At 44.4% G+C, this 19864-nt stretch overlaps 1 protein-coding gene and 1 long non-coding RNA gene across 4 annotated transcripts in view; one reads left to right on the top strand and one right to left on the bottom strand.

Annotated features, from left to right (window-relative positions):
* Window positions 1-19864, bottom strand: part of ZC2HC1A (zinc finger C2HC-type containing 1A) — a 66854-nt gene that overhangs the window by 14232 nt on the left and 32758 nt on the right. For both annotated transcript variants that reach the window (XM_032803195.2, XM_032803207.2), the window contains exons 5-7: window positions 17686-17834; window positions 16232-16328; window positions 15174-15282 (exon numbers count right to left, since the gene is read on the bottom strand). In XM_032803195.2, coding sequence (XP_032659086.1) covers window positions 15174-15282; window positions 16232-16328; window positions 17686-17834 — 355 coding nt within the window. The remainder of the gene's footprint in view (window positions 1-15173; window positions 15283-16231; window positions 16329-17685; window positions 17835-19864) is intronic.
* The window catches only part of LOC116838185 (uncharacterized), a 64304-nt gene that overhangs the window by 23968 nt on the left and 20472 nt on the right, over window positions 1-19864 (top strand). The window lies entirely within an intron of this gene.

Genomic DNA, 19864 nt, shown 5'->3' with positions numbered 1-19864 from the left:
CGGCAGAGTCAGAGGACCATGTCATCCATCCTCCAGACTCCCCGGAGCATCTCGAGCAGGAATGGCCACAGGACCACAGTGCCATTCAGGACCCACTCGTTCCAGGGTATCCTCCTCCTCTTCCCGGATGAGGCCGTGGCAGGGTCCTCTTCTTTGGGGCCGCCGCCAATAGATCTGAGAGCCCACCAGGACCTTCTTCGCCGGATAGCTCTCAGCATAAACCTCCCGGTAGAGAAGTGCCGGAGGTGGACGATCCGGTGGTCAGCATCCTGGCCGCTGACACCCCGACGCGTGTGGCCCTGCCATTTATCAGGACCATCCAGGCTGCTACTGATACCCTGTGGCAGACTCCAGCCTCAATTCCATTCCAACGGCTAAAGGGGTGGAGAGGAGGTACATGATACCTCCCGGGGGTACGAACACTTGTACGTCCACCCTCCTCTTTAGTCGTACAATCTGTCAATGACAGGGAGCGCCACGGCCAACAGGCGCCTGCCCCGAAATCCAAAGAGGCTAGACGGATGGACCTGCTAGGCCGTAAGGTGTACTCGGCAGGTGCCTTGCAGCTCCAAGTGGCCACCAGCAGGCTCTGTTGAGCCGCTACAACTTTAACACCTGGACGGAGGTTGGCCGCTTTACTGAGTTGCTGCCCCCGGACTCGCGCCAGGAGTTCGCAGCTTTTGTGGAGGAAGGCAAAAAGATTGGCAGGACCTCCCTCCAAGCTTCCCTTGACGCGGCCCGATTCGGCTGCCAGGACACGTTGTAGCCTCAGGGTATCACAATGAGGCGAATCTCCTGGCTCCAGGCCTCCAACCTGCACCGGAACTGCAGTACACCCTACAAGACTTACCCTTTGAGGGCCGGGGTTTGTTCTCGGACAAAACGGACCCTCGGCTGCAAAGCCTATAAAAGACAACAGGTGATCATGAGGTCCCCTCGGGATGCACACGCCCGTGACCCAACGTAGGCCCTTTAGGCCCAACCCCGCCGCCCATACTTTCCGCCTCAAAACCGGCAGGACTTCAACAGAAGTGGGCGAGGCCGGGGTGGGCGAAGGCGCCAGTCTGGCCCCACGTGGGGCAGTCTCAAGGTCCGTCTAAGGCCCCACCCGGGCCCAAGGGCAATTTTTGAAGGTACGCCTGGGGACGGCCTACCAGACTCGGTTCAGGATCCTTCTCCCCCCTTTTCCAACCGCCTCTCCTACTTCCTTCCGGCGTGGTCACATCTTACTTACTTCTGACCAGTGGGTGCTACGCACGGTGAAGCAAGGATACCACCTCCAGTTTGCTTCATCCCCGCCTTCCCACCCCCCCTTCCCGGTCCCTCTTCAGAGACCCCTCTCACGAGCAAATCCTCTGGCACGAGGTGCAATCTCTCCTCACTGCAGGAAGCCATAGAGGAAGTTCCGCTACCGAGAGGGGGAAGGGATTTTACTCCCGCTATTCCTCATCCCCAAGTCCAAGGGAGGTCTCCGACCTATTCTCGACTTGCGGGGACTCAACAAGTGGCTACGCAAGTTAAAGTTCTGCATGGTCTCCCTGGGAACTATTATCCCTCCTTGGATCCTGGAGACTGGTACGCCGCCCTCGACATGAAGGACGCGTACTTCCACATAGCGATCTTCCCCCGCACAGGAAGTACCTTCGGTTCACAATCAACCAACACCACTTTCAATTCGCTGTCCTCCCCTTTGGCCTGTCTACGGCCCCAAGGGTCTTTACAAAATGCATGGCAGTCGTCGCCGCCCACCTTCGCAGACAACAGATACATGTCTACCCGTATCTGGACGACTGGCTCATCAAAGGCGCCTCGCAAGCCCAAGTCCGTCATCACGTTTCCGTGATCACGGACCTCTTTGGCCGCTTGGGCCTCCTCCTCAATGCGGAGAAGTCCACTCTCATTCCAACACAGAGACTGGACTTCATAGGAGCGACCCTGGACTCCTCCCTCGCCAGAGCCTACTTACCGCAAGCCCGCTTCCTGGCGATCACTTCACTCATACGGCGCTTGCAAGCCGCTCATCTAACCTCAGCTCGCACCTGCCTCGCTCTTCTGGGACATATGGCTGCATGCACTTATGTCACCAAGTACGCCAGGCTCCGCATGCGGCCCTTTCAGACGTGGCTCCACTCGGTCTTCCGCCCGCGCAGGGACTCCATGGACGTGCTGCTCACGATCCCTCCAGGTCCCCCTACGCTCCCTCGACTGGTGGTTGGACCCGTCTCTGGTTTGTGCGGGGATGCCATTTCATCCGCAGCAACCGTCACTAACCCTTACGACGGACGCGTCATCCCTCGGCTGGGGAGCCCATCTAGGTCGCTTGCAGACCCAGGGCCGTTGGTCAGCTGACGAGCTCAACCTCCATATCAACGTCCGAGAGCTGAGAGCTGTTCGTCTAGCCTGCCAGACATTCCAACAGCACCTTCGTGGCCGTTGTGTCTCCGTCTTTACGGACAACACAACGGCCATGTACTACATCAACAAGCAGGGAGGGACCCGCTCGTCTCCCCTGTGTCTGGAGGCTATTCAACTGTGGGACTTCTGCATAGCCCTCCAGGTGGACCTGGTGGCATCCTTCCTCCCAGGAGTCCGGAACACCCTGGCGGATCGGCTGAGCAGGTCCTTCCTCTGCCACGAGTGGTCGATCCGGCCGGACATCATTTACTCCGTCTTCCAGAGGTGGGGGTTTCCCCTCGTAGACCTCTTCGCCTCCCACTCGAACAGGAAGTGCCAGGAGTTCTGCTCATTCCAGGGCCTCTCCCCCGGATCGCTGACGGACGCGTTCCTCCTGCCCTGGAACCACCGCCTGCTTTATGCCCTCCCTCCGTTTCCCTTGGTGCACAGGGTCCTGCTCAAGCTCCGCAGGGACAGTGCGCATCTTATCCTTGATCGCGCCTGCGTGGCCCAGGCAACCCTGGTACACCACGCTCCTGGATCTGTCGGTAGCCGCTCCGATTCCCCTCCCCTGTGTCCCAGACCTGATCACACAGGACCACGGGAGACTTCGTCACCCAGACCTGCGATCCCTCCACCTCACGGCGTGGCTCCTGCATGGCTGAACGCTGACGAGTTGCGCTGTTCCAATTCGGTGCAGCGCATCCTCCTTAGTAGCAGGAAGCCTTCCACCCGCCGGACATATGTGGCCAAATGGACGCGCTTCACGGCCTGGTGCGCATCGCACGATGCTTCTCCCTTACAGGCGTCAATCCCGACAATCCTTGACTACCTCTGGCACCTTAAGCAGGAGGGCCTGGCGACTTCCTCCCTTAAGGTGCACCTGGCAGCGATATCCACCTTCCATCCGGGAGAGGGTGGTTACTCGGTGTTTTCTCACCCAGTAGTCTCTCGCTTCATGAAGGGCCTGGAGCGTACTTATCCCCCCGCTCGTCACCCAGCCCCCTCCTGGGACCTGAACTTGGTCCTAAACAGACTTATGTTACTGCCCTTTGAGCCGCTTGCGACTTGTTCGCTTCTCTACCTTTCGTGGAAGACGGTGTTCTTGGTGGCGATCACCTCAGCACGCAGGGTCTCGGAGATCAGAGCCCTCACTGTGGACCCTCCGTACACTGTCTTCCATAAAGACAAGGTACAACTGCGACCTCATCCGGCATTCCTCCCTAAGGTGGTGTCTGCCTTCCATACTAGCCAGGACATCTTTCTCTCCGTTTTCTTCCCGAAGCCTCATGCTTCTCGGCGGGAACAGCAGCTACACACCTTGGATGTGCGCAGAGCGCTAGCTTTCTATGTGGAAAGGACCAAGCCCTTCCGGAAGTCTCCACAGCTCTTTGTGGCCGTTGCGGAGCGGATGAAAGGTCTACCAGTCTCCTCCCAGAGGATTTCCTCTTGGGTCACGGCCTGTATTCGCACGTGCTACGCGCTAGCTCATGTTCCCCTCGGACGCCTTACAGCGCATTCCACCAGGGCGCAAGCTTCCTCAGCGGCCTTCCTGGCGCATGTGCCCATCCAAGAGATTTGCCGTGCTGCGACCTGGTCATCGGTCCATACTTTCGCCTCACACTATGCGTTGGTACAACAGTCTCGAGACGACGCAGCCTTTGGAGTGGCGTACTCCAGGCTGCCACGTCTCACTCCGACCCCTCCGCCTAGGTAAGGCTTGGGAATCACCTACTGGAATGGATATGAGCAATCACTCGAAGAAGAAAACAAGGTTACTCACCTTTGTAACTGTTGTTCTTCGAGATGTGTTGCTCATATCCATTCCACACCCACCCTCCTTCCCCACTGTCGGAGTAGCCGGCAAGAAGGAACTGAAGGGTGGCCGGGTCGGCTGGGGTATTTATGAGGCGCCATGGTGCCGCCACTCCAGGGGGCGCCCAGCCGACCCGCTGAGTGTTGCTAGGGTAAAAGTTTCTCTGACGGCTGTGCATGCGGCGCGCACACACCTACCTGGAATGGATATGAGCAACACATCTCAAAGAACAACAGTTACAAAGGTGAGTAACCTTATTTACTCACATCTCAATCTGGGACAGTTCCTCCTCCTAAAAAAGAATGGGTTGAGTGTGGGGGTCTCCCCTACATCCTCAGCCATGAAGACTGATGCAAAGAATTTATCTGGCTTCTCTGCAATGGGTCTGTCTTCCCTGAGTGCTCCTTTAGCACCTCAGTTGTCCAGTAGCCTCACTGACAGTTTGGCAGGCTTCCTGCTTCTGATATATTTAAAAGTAATTGCTGTTAGGTTTTCTTGTTTTTAGCTAGTTGCCCTTCAAATTCTTTCTTGGGTTTCCTTATTATATTTTTACACTTGACTTGCCAGAGTTTATGCTTCCTATTATCCACAGTAGGATCTCATTTCCAATATTTAAAGGATGCCTTTTTGCCTCTAACCACCCCTTTTTACTCTGCAGTTTAGAATTACAACATAAAATGGAGCTACAGAATTTTCTTATTGCAAAATTATTTAAAAGCAACAGTGCATTTTAGAAATCGCCTTTAAAACAGATGTGGTTAATGGCCTTATCTGAACAGCAATTCTTTTTAACCATCCTCTCGTGCAGCAGTGAAGGAGTGTCACCTAGAGGGCAAGAGTTAAGCTGCATCCTTATGAGTTTTACTTTTAACTGCCAGTAGATTCTTCTAGTTTTAGCTATCTAGGCACAGATATCTTATCTGTGCTTCCTTCCCTCCACCACACAAAATGCCTACTCTAATTTAGTAGTGAGAGGCATATTTCTGGACTACAAATAATATATTGCATTTCTGTATCTTTCATCTGAGGACCTCAAAGCACTTAATAATTGTGATCAATTAAGCCTCACACCATCTTTGTAACAGGTATGGGACCACTTTATCTAACACGGAAATGGAAGATGTCAGTTGTTTAATAGTATACAGAAACACTATTCCACAGTTTAACATAGGATGTGAAGAACACTGTATTTAATTGAAAACTCAGGCATGATTTAGTTAGAGTGAATACAATTATTCAAGTTGGAATATGGCCAAGACATTGGGGTTCATCTGCTTATTTTCATAAAAACTATGTGGACTCTTTAATGCCTAAAAGTGATTGAGACCTTAGTTTTATGTTTCACTTGAAACATATTACTTCAAACAGCTCAATAATTGGTTCAGTATTGACTCAGAGGGAAATGTCACACTTCCTGCAGTATGTTACTTGGAGGTCTGACACCCTAGTGCAGGGGTCAGCAACCTGCGGCATGCGAGATGATTTTGAGTGGCACTCACACTGGCTGGGTCCCAGCCACCAGTCCCGGGGGCTCTGCTGCCATCCTGGGGTCCCGGATGCTAGCCCCCTGCCACCCAGGGTCCCATCCACCGGCCCCGCTCAGCCCACTGCCAGTCCTGGGTCCCAGCCACTGCCACTGCTCCCAGAGACTCTGTTGCCATCTGGGATACCATTCACTGCGGCGCACTCAGCCGCTGCCAGGCCCTCAAGGATGGCCGTCAGACCCGGGGGGGGGGGCAGGGGGGCTGCTCCTGGCCTCAGCCTGGGACTCTGCAGCCACCCTCAGCTGTGGCAGACTGGCCCCAGCCCAGTGAGGGGTGCAGACAGGGGCAAGAGGGGGCACAGCTCAGCACCCCCACTTTAAAAACTGTTCCAGCATCACTGTACTGGGATATTTTTAAGTCCTGATTAGCTGCTTACATCACTATCACAGCGTATTGCATTTGACATTGTGCTGTCTGTCACGATTTTTTTTCCCTACTGTAAGTTGAGGGGTATATTTGACAAAATGTCAGCTCCTAAGAAAGCAAAGTTAGGCTGAAATGAATGGACATCTTTTTGGACAGATACGTTTGGATTTATTCAAAAGAAGGACTGTGCCGTTTGTGCTTTCTGTTGTGAAAGTGTTGTTGCACATCAAGCATTTGACGACATTTTCAAATGAAACACGAAAAAACCTTTCTTGACGAAGCAGACAAGACTGAATAGATCAGAAAGGCAGTAGCAGGATATGAGAAGCAAAGCAGTGTTTAAAATGCTTACGTGTAAGTAAAAATCAAGTCACGACAAACAGCTCTGGATATTTATGAAGCCTGGAAGGCATTTGTTGTAAAACTAACAGTTTTTTCTCAGGATATTCGAACTTTGACTTTCCACTACTTCCAACACATAAAAGAGCTATCGACACGTTGCACTGTCGGTGAGATTGGAAAGTACATGCAAGAACTGGAATCAGAATTTTCTGACAGATTTCAAGATTTCCAGTGATTTGGCCCAATGCTTTCTTTTCTAATCAAGCCTGAAAAGTTCAAGGAAAGTGACTTGGGTTTGTCCGTATTTCAGTGGATGGTGTAACCGCTCATTCAGTTAAAAAAGCTCAGAATTGTGGGCACCAAAGTTTGGAGACCTACGGAGTGCACTTAGAGCTACTGAGAGAGATCATGGGGCCTCTATTCTGACCTGTTGGACGTCCCTGCCAGTGAAATTTAACTGTTTAAAGAAAATTGCATTTGCAATGCTTTCAGCATTTGGATCCACATATCTGTGTGAACAGGTATTTTAACACATGAAATCTGTCCTCTGTCCCTCTCGGAGTCGGTTAACAGAAGCCTGTGTGCAGCTTAAAGTATCCAAATACGTGCCAAACATTGGAAAACTCAGCAAGGAAAAGCAAGGGCCAGGATCACACTAAACTAATAAGATTTGCATTTTAATTTAATTTTAAAGGAAGCTTCTTAAACATTTTAAAACCTTATTTACTTTACATACAACAATAGTTTAGTTATATATTAGAGAGAGAGACCTTTTAAAAATGTTAAATTGTATTACTGGCATGCAAAACCTTTTTAAACTGAACAAATGAAGACTTAGCACACCACTTCTGAAAAGCTGCTGACCCTTGCCATAGTGCTAACTATGCCTAAACTAGTTTCTCTTGTACGGTATAACGAAAGCACACAGCAGTATAGTACAATTAAAGGTAAGTATCTAACATTCTTTTACTGTGTAAATTATCCGTAACAAAGTAAATAAGAGAATAAACTCTTATGCTTTTTCCTTATGAAGATAATTTTTTGAAGGTCTTAGAGCTCCTTTTCAATTTTTAAAAGGGATTTATTCTTCTATATTTCTGGATGCAATTTAGTTATATTTTAAATAATAAATATTTTAATATGAAAAATGTTTCATCTTGATAGAAACTTTATTCTAATTTACCCTTTCAGAATGTTGACGATTAGACTGTCTCTCATTATACTCTGTTCTGATTCATGTGGCTATTACATAGAAAGAACTACATTAATCTCAAAGTACCTGTTTCATATCTGTAAAATGAGAATAAAGGCCAAAATTGTCAAAGGTGTCCATTAATTTTGGGTGCCCAACTTGAGATGCCTACGGTCTGATTTTTCAGAGTATGGAACATTTTTATAGCCCTTTATATTTTAAAAGCACAGCTGCTATTGACTTCAACTGCTGCTATGGGCACTTTAGCACTTCTGCAAATCAATCCGCAGGGTCTCAAGTTGGGCACCCAGAAAATGAGGAACACAGTATCAATGGCCAACTGTGAAAAAATTGTTTTCATTGACTTGTCCAGCTTCACACAGGAACTATTTAGCAGAGGCACAGATAGAATCAAACTGTCAGAAGGGGCATTCAACTAACTCAACCATGAGACCATCCTTTCTCTTCCTGCCATCCCCTGCCTCAATCCCTACACACCTTCCTTTGCAACAAATGAAGCAGGGGTCCTACAGTGAAGTCTCCTTCATTGTATAACCCTGGTTTATGCCCAAATCAGGTCTATCCTGTGTACTGAATGAGGCAGGGGACCGTGAGAAAAAAAACAGTATGGAATTATGTAACTGAAGTGTCCACATAAGTCGGCCAAATAAAGGCAACCTGAATTCTAGTATTTCCTAACTTCTGAGTGCTTGACTTTGTAAACCTTAATATTCTTTTAATGTAGTATTTTTCCAGTGTAATTTAATTTTAAAAAACATTCTGTAAAAACAAAGTCCATCTAGGAACATCTTATTGACATCCATAAGGGTCATCAGCAGGTTTGTGACTTTTAGATCCAGAGAACAGACCTCCACCTCTTAAACTAACAGAATAACTGGTAGCAGTAGTAGGCTGTTATCCTCCATGCAGACCAACCAGTACAGATGTGCTTTTAGAACTTACATCTATTTAGAACCATGAACTTTAAACAGGAATATACACGCCACAGTTAGAAAGATTATGGAAGGAGCAGAAAAATGGAACCAACGGGCAAGCCACAGGCTAATGACATTTCTGAAAATTATATTTAAAAGTTTTAAAAACTAAGGAATCGTAAATTGGAAGGAATACCACTGCATATTTGTGCAAGTTTTAAATTGCTCTGCTTTAAAAATGTGTCTTTAGATAAAAATTCTTTTCACTGCTTGAAAATAATGTCTAGTCAGTTATGCAATTCTCTAAATAAAGTTTGCTCCAAGCCATCTGCAAGATGCTACTTATGACACTGATTTGAAGTGGCCATATAGGTGTTCTTTAATTTCTAGGGGCTGGTCTATACTACAGCTGAAGGTCGACCTATGTTATGGTAATGTAACTGAAGTTGACATAACTTAGGTCGACTTACAGTGGTGTCTACACCGCACTGTGTCTACAGGAGACACTCTCCCACCAACTTACTTTTCTCTTCATGGGGAGCTGGAGTACAGGAGCTGATGGGAGAGTGCACTGCCATCGATTTAGCAGGTCTGGTGAATCAATGCCGATCTAGGCATAAGTATAGATAAGCCCTAAGTATCAAAAGAGTAAATGGAAGATGTTTCCTTTATTTTCTTCCTTTTCCCGCTACATTTCCTAAAGCAGGGACAGATTGAAGGAAACTGCTCAGTGAGCAACTGAACTGGGAAATTAGTTCAATATGGGAATTCCAAAGAGAGAAGAGTCAGACCTACCCCCATGTCACCAATCGAGACTGACTGGGGAGCTCTACCACAGCAGGGGACCGCATGACTGACAGCTAGGGCTTAGTGCTGAGTCAGGAGCCATCACAGCCACTCTATCACTACCTGGACATGTTCCCTCATCACCAAGAGAGACTATAATTGGAAAGCTCTTCCCATAGCAGAGGACCATTGCAGATGGGCTCAGAGCCAGGCTGAGATCATACTTTCTGTGGGTGTTTCTATTTTGTAATCTTGTCCATCTGCCACTCATCATACCACTTTCCTGCACCATAGCATCTCTCCTCCTCCTCCCTCCCCACACTGGCTCCATCTCCCTCATTACCCACGCTCCTTTACAGTTCCCACCACCCCTGGCTACTCCTATTCCCCTCTCCATCCCAAGCTCCTTCCTTCCTCCGACCACCACAAATTCAGGTCCCATATCTGCATCCTCCTCCTCACCTCTGGTGACATTTGCCCCAACCCTGGCCCTCCCTCCATCTCCCACACTCATTCCTGGCACTATGTCTGACCCCCTCAAGCCACCATTCCTAACCTCACACTTAGGCCCCTTGTTCCCTATCCACTGGTCCCCTTCTCTTGCTTTCTCAGGAATGCCCACTCCACCTCTAAAATAATCACAGCTATCCACCACCTCTTTATATCTTGCTCCTTTCAGCTCCTGGCTCTCTCAGGGGCCTTGGATCCCTTGGACTGGTACTGCCTATGCAGCTGTCCTCTCGTTACACACTCCCTGATGTGGATCAGACTGTTGGGGGAGTACTGGGTATTTCCTCTCCCATTCCTGCCACTTCCAACATCCTCGTGTCGTAACTTCCTACTGAGATTTGAACCTTAGCATTCATAAAATGAGAAGCTAGCCTGAACCCTCTAAGCTTAATTACTAGCTTAGATCTGATATCGCTGCCACCAGCCAAGGATTCCAGAGCTTGGCTCCCTCTGGTCTCCCAAAACCTTCTCTGGGGGATCCCAAGACTCAGAGGCCCTGAGTCTCAAACCACAATCCAAAGAGAGGGAAAAAAAAAAAACAACCTCCTCCCTTGGTTTCCTCTTTTACCTCGATCCCAGGCTCCCCCTCCACCGTGGGTTTATCCTGGATGATTACTATAACTTAACTGCACTATGACTTCAAAACAGAGAGGACAAATTCATCTTCCCCTCACGCCTTTTTCCCCTTGAGAGGGCTGCAACAGATCACCCTCGCGTAAGATCTAACAACAAGGAAATTTTCCTTGCCTCGTTTCGTAAGCCTTACCCAGAGAAAACTCAAACAGTCTTTAAAAAGAAGTAGCTTTATATAAAAGAAAGAAAAAACATAAACATAGTCTCTGTAGTCAGGGTCAATTGCTTAAAAGAAAAAATGAATAAACAACCTTATTTCAAAAAAGAAGAAATACCATTTAAACATTCCAAGCAATTACATCACATGTAAATACAAAAACAATATAAAAACCTAATATTAGTCTTATACCTTACTTACAACCGGGAAACACAGATTAGAAGCTGAAGACAGAAAGATCCCTCTCATAGCCAAGAGAGAGACAAAGAAACACACAACACCCAACAAAGGGGACACACACACAAACATTCCCTCCCTGAGCTTTTAAAAATCCGGTTTCCTGATTGGTCCTCTGGTCAGGTGTTTGGTTCCCTTTGTTAACCCTTTACAGGTAAAAGAAACATTAACCCTTAGCTATCTGTTTATGACACCTCGTCCTCCCTTTCCCACTCTTTTTCCTCTTCTGAATATCACTTCTCTGGCTCCTCTTCTCTCCCTCCTCTATGCTGCCATCATCTATCACCCACCCAACTCCTTCTCATCAGCTGGGAATGGGCGAAAGGGAATGAATCACTTCATTACTCCTTCTGTTCATTCTCTCTGGGGCATCTGGCATTGGCCACTGTTGGGAGACAAGATACTAGGCTAGATGGACCTTTGGTCTGACCCAGTATGGCCATTCTTATGTTCAACCTCTCTCCTTAATTTCAACTCCTGGCTCTCTCCTCCTCCTCACAATCTCCCACATTCATCCTCAGTGACTTCAGTTTCCATGTCGATGGCCCATCTGACCCCTTAGCTGCATATTTCCTCACCCTCCCAGCCCATGGCTGTTCCTTCAACCTTTTCATTCCACTTGCAGCCCTGGATCAACCGTTCCAGTCCCCAAGAAGGCCATTCACTTGACTTGGTTTTTACCAACCATGGTGCTCTCTCTCTCTCTCATCTCTCCGTTGCTGAGTTCCCCCTCTCCAAACTGGTCACCTGGTATCTTTCAGCAGTGTTCCTCCCATACCAACCATTGCCCTCAGGTCCTGTCAGTCAGCCTTTCCATGAATGCCAGTCTATCAGCATTAGATGGCTTGTCGTCTGCTCTCAGTTCCCTCCTCTCTGCTTTCTCTTCTCACCTCTTCCATGGCTGCTGATTCTTTCCATGCTTCACTCTTCTCTACCCTGAACTATTTTGCCCCTCTCTCCCATCAAAACCCCTTTTGCTCTTTCCCCTCACAATACAAACATGCTGCAGCCTCTCCTTTCTTTAAAAAAAAAGAACAGAAACCTTAACCACAATTGCTTTTCCCACCATCATCTCATGTACCTTTCCCCTCTAAGCTCACTGAATGCACTGCATACAATCTTTGTCTGGAGTTCCTCTCCTCCAGTTCCATCCTAGACCCTCTCCAATCTGGCATTCATCCCTTCCACTCCACTGAAACTGCTCTTGTCAGTTTCTAATGACTTTTTCCTAGCTGAAGTTCAGAACCAGTTCTCCATCTCTGTCCTCCTTGACCTGTCGGCTGCTTTTGACACATTTGGCTTCTAACTCTGTCCTCTCCTGGTTCTTGTCCTGGATAATCTCATCTACAAACATAAATTCAACTACCATCTATGCTGAAAACTCACAGATCTACCTCTCTACTTCAGACTTGTCTCCTTCTGTCCAAACTAAAATCTCGGCCTCTCTCTCTTTGACATTTCCTCATGGATGTCTAGCCATCAGTTCAAACTCAACTTGGTTAAAACAGAGCTCCCAATATTCCCATCCCTATGCTAAGTCCTCCTCGCTACCTACTTTCACAATCACTGTGGACAACACCACTTCCTGCACGTCGCTCAGATCCATAACCTGGGTGTCATCTTCAACTTTGATCTCTAACTCTAGGTCATCACATATAGACTATGTCAAAGTCTTCTTGATTCCTTCTGCACAACATCTTTCAGAGACTGCCCTTCTTATCCATCCACACAGCCAAAACTCTCATTCAGGCTCGCATCATTTCATGTCTTGATCACTGAAACAAACACCCTTTTCTCAGGCCCTGACAAATCTAAATTTGCCTCGTTCACATCCATTCAGATTGCTACTGCAAAAATGATTCTCTTCACCCATTGCTTCGACAATGCCAACCCTCTATTTGAATCTCCTGAATGACATCCCCTCTTCACCACATCAGACATAAGCTACTTGTCTTTACTTCCTGGTCCCTACACAGCCGAGTGCCACCCTACTTATTGTCATAAAATCATAGAAATGTAGTGTTGGTAGGGACCTTAAGAAATCATCAAGTCCAGCCGCCTGCACTGTGGGAGGACCAAGTAAACCTAGACCACCCCTGACAGGTGTTTGTCCAATCTGTTTTTAAAAGCCTCCAATGATGGCAATTCCATAGTCTCCTTGGAGGGCTATTGCAGAGTTTAACTACTCTTATAGTTAGAAAGTTTTTCCTAGCATCTAATTTAAATCTCCCTTGCTGCAGATTAAGGCCATTACTTCTTGTCCTACCTTCAGTGGCTATGGAGAACAATTGATTGATTGACTGATTGATAACAGCCCTTAATAACTGTTATCAGGTATTTAACAACTGTTATTAGGTAGCCCTTCAGTCTTCTTTTCTCAAGACTAAACATGTCCAGTTTTTTTAACCTTTCCTCACAGGTCATGTTTTCTAAACCTTTTACCATTTTTGTTGCTCTCCCCATTTGTCCACATCTTTCCTAAATGGTGGTGCTCAGAATTGGACACAGTACTCCAGCTGAGGCCTCACCAGCATTGAACAGACTGAGACAGTTAACCTCCCATGTTTTTCATATGACACTCCTGTGAATACACCCCAGAATGATAGCCTTTTTTGCAGATGAATCACGCTGTTGATATATATTCAATATGTGATCCACTGTAACCCCTAGATCCTTTCCAGCAGTAGTACCACCGAGCCAGTTATTCCCTGATGTTGTACTTGTGCATTTGATTTTTCCTTCCAAGTGAAGTACTTTACACTTGTCTTTTACTGAATTTATCTTGAATTCAGACCAATTTTCAAATTTGTCATGGTCTTTCTGAATTCTAATCCTGTCCTCCAAAGTGCTTGTAATACTTCCTAGCTTGGTGGTATCTGCATATTTTATAAGCATACTCTCCATGCCATTATCCAAGTCATTAATTAAAATATTGAATAGTACTAGACCAAGGACTGATCCTGCAGGACTCCACTAGATATGCCCTCCCAGTTTGACAGCAAACCATTGATAACTACTCTGAGTATGTCATTTCTCATTTACTATCAAAATGTCAAGGCCTGTCTCTGATTGCCTAAGATATCAGCCTTCACTGTCCACTTGTTAAGTCTTCAAGCAAGCACCTTCGTGCTTTCTCTCATGTTGCCCATCCTTCAAAACCCTCCTTTTCCATGATGCCTACAAAAAAAAACTTGACAACAGTTAGACCACTAGTGTGCAGATACCACTGCTTATCATGCTGACCAATATGGTCTCAGTATTTCTCGGTACTCCTCCATCTGTCTGTATCCATCTGTCTTTTCTTATTTTTAGATTGTAAGCTCTTTGGGGTGGGATCCACCTTTTTTTTTTTCTGTGTTTCTACAGTGCCAAGCAAAATGCGGTCCTGGTCCATGACGGGGGCTTTTAAACACTATGGTAATACAAATAATAAAATAAAATAATAATAATAAATAATAATAATGATATAAACAAACAATTTCTAACTTTACAGTTTGGCATCATTTCTTCCTTTTCTGTTTTTCCTTCTATTTCCTAATTTCTTTCTTCTCTTCTCGTCATATTTCTGTCTTCAGCTTTCTAATTCTCACTTATTTTCCTACCCTTTCTTGTATCCTTACTTATCTATTTGTCTTTAGCTCTGATCTCTTTCTTGCACATATCCCTTCCTGCTTCCCTCATCATGTTCCTAACAGTACATGCTTATCCTTTCTCTTAAGGCACACACAAAAACTACCTACCCTGCTTCTTGAACTGCATGAAGTTGTGACAGGAACACTCTAGAGAGGAGTGAGCCCACAAAGCTAGCTGCTGGAGGAGGGAAGGAGTAGGAAAGGCTGCCACAGAATGGGGGAGGAAAAGCTGGGTTGAGGTAGGTCAGGAGGATGTAGCTACAGAAATGGTTGGGAACTGAGCTGATCCATGGGGGGCACAGGAGGGTGGGAAGTTTTCTCAGTATCAAACCCTTTTGTTTACATAGTCAAGAAGGCGTTTGTCAAGTTGATGGCCCTTAAACTTACCATTTCCTAAACCGTAACCATAGCATGCTATGTAAACATACCATGCCAAATTCATCTTTGGCTCATACACAGAAAAGTCAAGAGAGTTAAACTGGGGATGAAATTGGCCCATTTAATCTCTATCATTAATAGAAAGAATAGTAATTAGGTTTAAATTATATCAAGAGCACAGAGAACTAACATTTTTAAAATTATCATCAGGGACAAATAAAACTTTAACTACAAAATTAATGCGGACTTACCTTGTTTGTGAGCTTATCATGCTCACTGAATTTTTATGAGCTGGAGATAAGGTCTGAATTTTGCTTCCAGAAGAACCACCTGTAGATAACACTTTACTCGTAGGTGTACCTTACAATATAAAGAAGCTAATATTAGATTTTGCTACTAGATGCAAAAATAATATTCTTGTATGATAACATGTACGGCCCACATTGGAATCATTAGACAACTATTTGGAAATAATTTCTGAATATATAACGGCATTAGCAAGAGTATTAATAATTACCTAGAAAATTCACAGAAGACCAGTCAGATAATAAGGTCTATTGTATTCTAAAATATGGGGCATGGGTTGGTGCGTTCTGCATTTTAAAGAATATTCTACGATGCAGAGGGCCTGCATAACTGCAATAATTTTATACAGATAAATGATAGGTCCCTATTTGCGACTAGAGTAGGATCTAATGTTTACAGAATTTGCTTTACTATACATGTATTTTTAAATTGCTTACTAGTATATGCAATGTACAAATTTATTAGAGAATTTAGCAACCAAAATAAAAATCTGACTTCAAACAGCTGAAATTGAAAACAATGTTGCACTGATCAGTACACACAGGTCCCAGTTAAACACAGTACTTAACCACATATGCCAGTCCCAGGACCTCACTAGAACTATGATTAAAGATATGCACATACTAAAGCATCTTGATGAACTGAGACTGAAATCCCTATTTTAGGACATTAAGTAAATCTTTACTTTAACTGATTTCTTGTTGAGTAAATAACTTTATAAATGAACACTGTAATGTGCGCCAATCAAAAATGTAGCCAAAGGCCTGAGATTACAAAAAACTAGGAAAAGCAACTGGAAATAGTATGCAAGTAAAAGCCAGTCACCACTTAACTCATTTGTGTGCTACTGTTTGAGTTCCCCATAAGAAGCTTTTATGTCCTGTATTTCTCTGTGTGCACCACTTGCACAACTCTACAGCTACTAAATTATATGATCTTGATTTCATAGTTGGAAATCAGTTATTTAGAAAGTAGATGCATAATTCAAAATACCAGTTCATACCTACAACAGTTTTGCTAACATTACTTGGCTGTGGTAAGCGTGATGAGGACGGTGTTGATCCTGCAGACGGTGCCTTTTTAACTGTAGGAGGCTTGTACTGTAACAATGGACATAAAACTCAACTATAACATAATTAATTATTTAGCTGTTTAATCAAGTAATTAAATGTAACGTGAAAGATTGTTAGCCTGTCTTCCCATCCCAGCTCCTGAAATCATCATCAGTCAGCATTGCTTCTGGTACAGTGGTTGAAGAAATTGTTTCTACTGGTTTGAAAGAGATTTCCTATCCATATAATGTAAAATACTGTAGAAAAGTTAGAAAACATTCTAACTGGTAGAAACTTTTAAACTGTATCCCACTGTATCTCTCCCCACGCCCCAATATCTCCCACTGCTCATCTCTTTTAATAACCTCTAATATTATCACCCCACAATTAAAATTTTCCTCTTAGGAGAATGCTCAGGAAAGTAGCCTCTTTTCATTGTTCCAAACTCCATTCACACAGCTGGACGTTGGACTAGTTTCTGCACAGACTTGGAGCCTAGTCACTTTCAGGACATAATGCAAGTTAACTAATTTTATTTAGCTTTTTATTAACTGTTTTAGTTTGTGTTTGTTTCGTATTTTACCCTCTGAACTTAAAGCACCTATCCCCCATGGTGAAGGTACTATAGAAAGGAAGAAGACATAATACACACACACTGATCTTCCATTTGCTTCCTGTACTGTAAACTTAGTATCAATTTTGACCATTAGCATTTTCCTTCTTCACCTACATCTCTGATATCCAGAAATCTGCCTATCAACTGTGTTTAAGTTATTTTCCTTACTGTGTGTCTATTAAAATGAAGATCTAGGTCTTCCATCTCCTCCCAATAACAAAGAGCAACTCCCATCTCAATAGTCTGCTCAAGTAGCTCTTCAGACGATGGATATAGAAAATACTGCTGTCCAACTTCTCATATGTTCCATGAAGCAGAGCCATAACTGTCATACTCTAGTACTTTCACTTGCTCCCCAGTTGTTTCAGAATCTAGTTAAAATTGCATTTCTTGTTTTTATGATGTTCTATGAACTTGTTTCAAACCTTGCCTATTCATCATCCTAATGCCACCATGAACCTTCAGTAATTTGTATATGCAGAAGTCTGGAGAACTACTTCTCTGCCATTTCTCATAAACTCCACCTATATTTATGAGAGAGCTTTCTTTTCTCTGACTCCTATCATCTGGGAAAGTCTTTCTGCATCTCTACACCTGATTAACTCTCACCCAAACTTTTCTCTTGTCTATGCCTCTTGATTTCTCTCTCCCACAGCTATGTTATTCTGGACTTGTATTATTTAACTCTATAAGGCATTTTGTGATACACCTAAAATGATTAACTGATTGGGCTTAACAATCACAAAGACATAAAAGAAATCACCAGTCAAAGAAAGTATTATAATTCACCTGTGTTCGAGCAGGCAGCTTCCCTTTTGCATCAGCAGCCAATTTTCCTTTATTACTAATACGTGCTGCCTGTTCCTTGCAGAAATTGATGTGCCTGTCAGCTGCATTTTCATTAAATCTTCTCTGGCAATATGGGCATTGAATATAATCTTAAAACAAAACAAAAAGCACCTTCACTTGAAAAAGGGGACATGAACAATGACTGGTCTTTCAGGCAATTGTGCACCCACCTTACAGTAATTTTTTCTAGACTGTATTTCTCTAGTTTGCTTATCAGAATGTCTACAAGATTGGGTCAACAGCCCAATTAAAATTCAAGATATATCATGTCTACAGCTGCCCTGAAGCCACTAGTGCCCTTTGCATTTGAAGGCCCTTAGTTATGGTTGGGGTTTGAAATATATTTTCAACTACTTTACTACTTAAGTTCCAAAAGATAATAGCAGCAATTTCAAGTTTTCACTAATACTTTTCAGGCAAGTGAACAATCCATCGTGCATATTGAAGGCAATACTAAAAAATAAGGTCACATCTGGAACGGGAAACTGAATCAAGAGGAAAATGTAGCTCACGTTAGAGGCATTCTTAAACAGGCTAATTTGTGGGCGTGTTGTAATTCAGTATGAACTTTGTGACTACAGTCTCTCTTACAAGAGGAACAACTTTTATTAACTTTGCAAAAGCTAGGAAGAACTACGCTAAAATTTATAACAATGAAAGACAATCCTGGCTTCTATGTTCAAATATGTTTCCTTAGAGATGGTAAATTTCAAGGAGTAAATATACTTGGGTCTTTAGAGGCAAAGCTGCAAAACACTCAGCATGTCTGAAACTACCCTTTGAGATATGGATGCCAGACTCAACAGGCCACAGCAGTCAATGTTCCCATTGCTTCAATGTTTTGACTTTACACAGAGGAATGGTAATAAAAAGAGAATTAGTCCAGTATGGCAACATACAAATTAACAGGTTAGTAGGCCTCTTCACGTAGGTGCTCAATGAGGAGGAAAGGAGGGCGTCCTGCATATGTTGTTACCTTTAAAATTACACAAATACCATCAAATCAACAATAAATGATGGCAGTGCCCAAGCAGTGTACCATAAAAATTACCATACTAGTACTTCATTTAGCCCAGTGTCCTGTTTCCAACATTGGCCAGTACAGATAATGCCAGAAATCCTGAATGAGTAATTATGGAAGAAACTGCTCACAGGGAAGAATTCTTTCCAACCTCTTCAGAGGAGCCATGATCTGAAACCCAACAGAAGTCTTTCCATTTACTTCAATGGGCTTTAAATCAGACCCTAAGAGGTCAGCTTAAGTCCTTAAGCATCAGGGCATGTGTCCTTTCCAAACTGTAGTTGGTTGGTTTGTTTTTTGAAGTTTTTAACAACCAAGCCCCCTGGCTAGGAGGAATACAGTTCTCACTGTCCTGTACCATGCAGTGGTTGAATGCAGGTTTTCGACATGTAACTTAAAACAAGCAGACTTAAACATATGCAGCAAAGCACACCCCAGATTTGATGTAGCTACAGATAAATAGCTCAAATAAAGATGCTTTATCAGCACCATCAGGCAATTGTTCACTGGCTTGCTGAAGGGACCACAACAAAACATATCTGTGGACACAGCCAGTCAAAGTGAGCATTCAATAGGAGGAAACACTAGTACAGGACGATACCAGTGATATTCTGCATGACCTCAATTTCAAACAAGATGTACATTATCCATAACGTTAATTAAAGTTTTCTTGACTTTAAATTTGGCACAGTAGTCCAGAAGAGTATAATATGTCAGTCTAAATCTTGGGACATCACATTTATCTGATAATATATGTGAAGTCTTCACTTGACTATAGGCAACTATCAGGAAAAAAAAAAAAAGGTATAACAATGCAAGATCTATGTATGATCCTCAGAATGATTCTCATATTTTGTAGTGGGGCCTGCTTTTTAAAGGAAGATTTCCTTTTCCAAAGAAAGGAAACAAAAACCTGACTAATCTCATAAAAGTTACATATTTCCCACAGCTCCTTAGCCAACCGCAAGATTGTTCAATAACATTTTGACATACATGTGTTAAAATGGAAAAAAAATCAGAGAAAATGGGATAACAAAAATAATAGGACATAAACAATTCTTAGCCAGTCAGAATAAGTAACCACAATTCATCAGCTGC

This window comes from Chelonoidis abingdonii, chromosome 2 (assembly GCF_003597395.2).
Source record: "Chelonoidis abingdonii isolate Lonesome George chromosome 2, CheloAbing_2.0, whole genome shotgun sequence".
Lineage (NCBI taxonomy): Eukaryota > Metazoa > Chordata > Testudines > Testudinidae > Chelonoidis > Chelonoidis abingdonii.
Note: the sequence above shows the minus strand (reverse complement) of the source record. Positions and strands in the feature narration are given on the sequence as shown.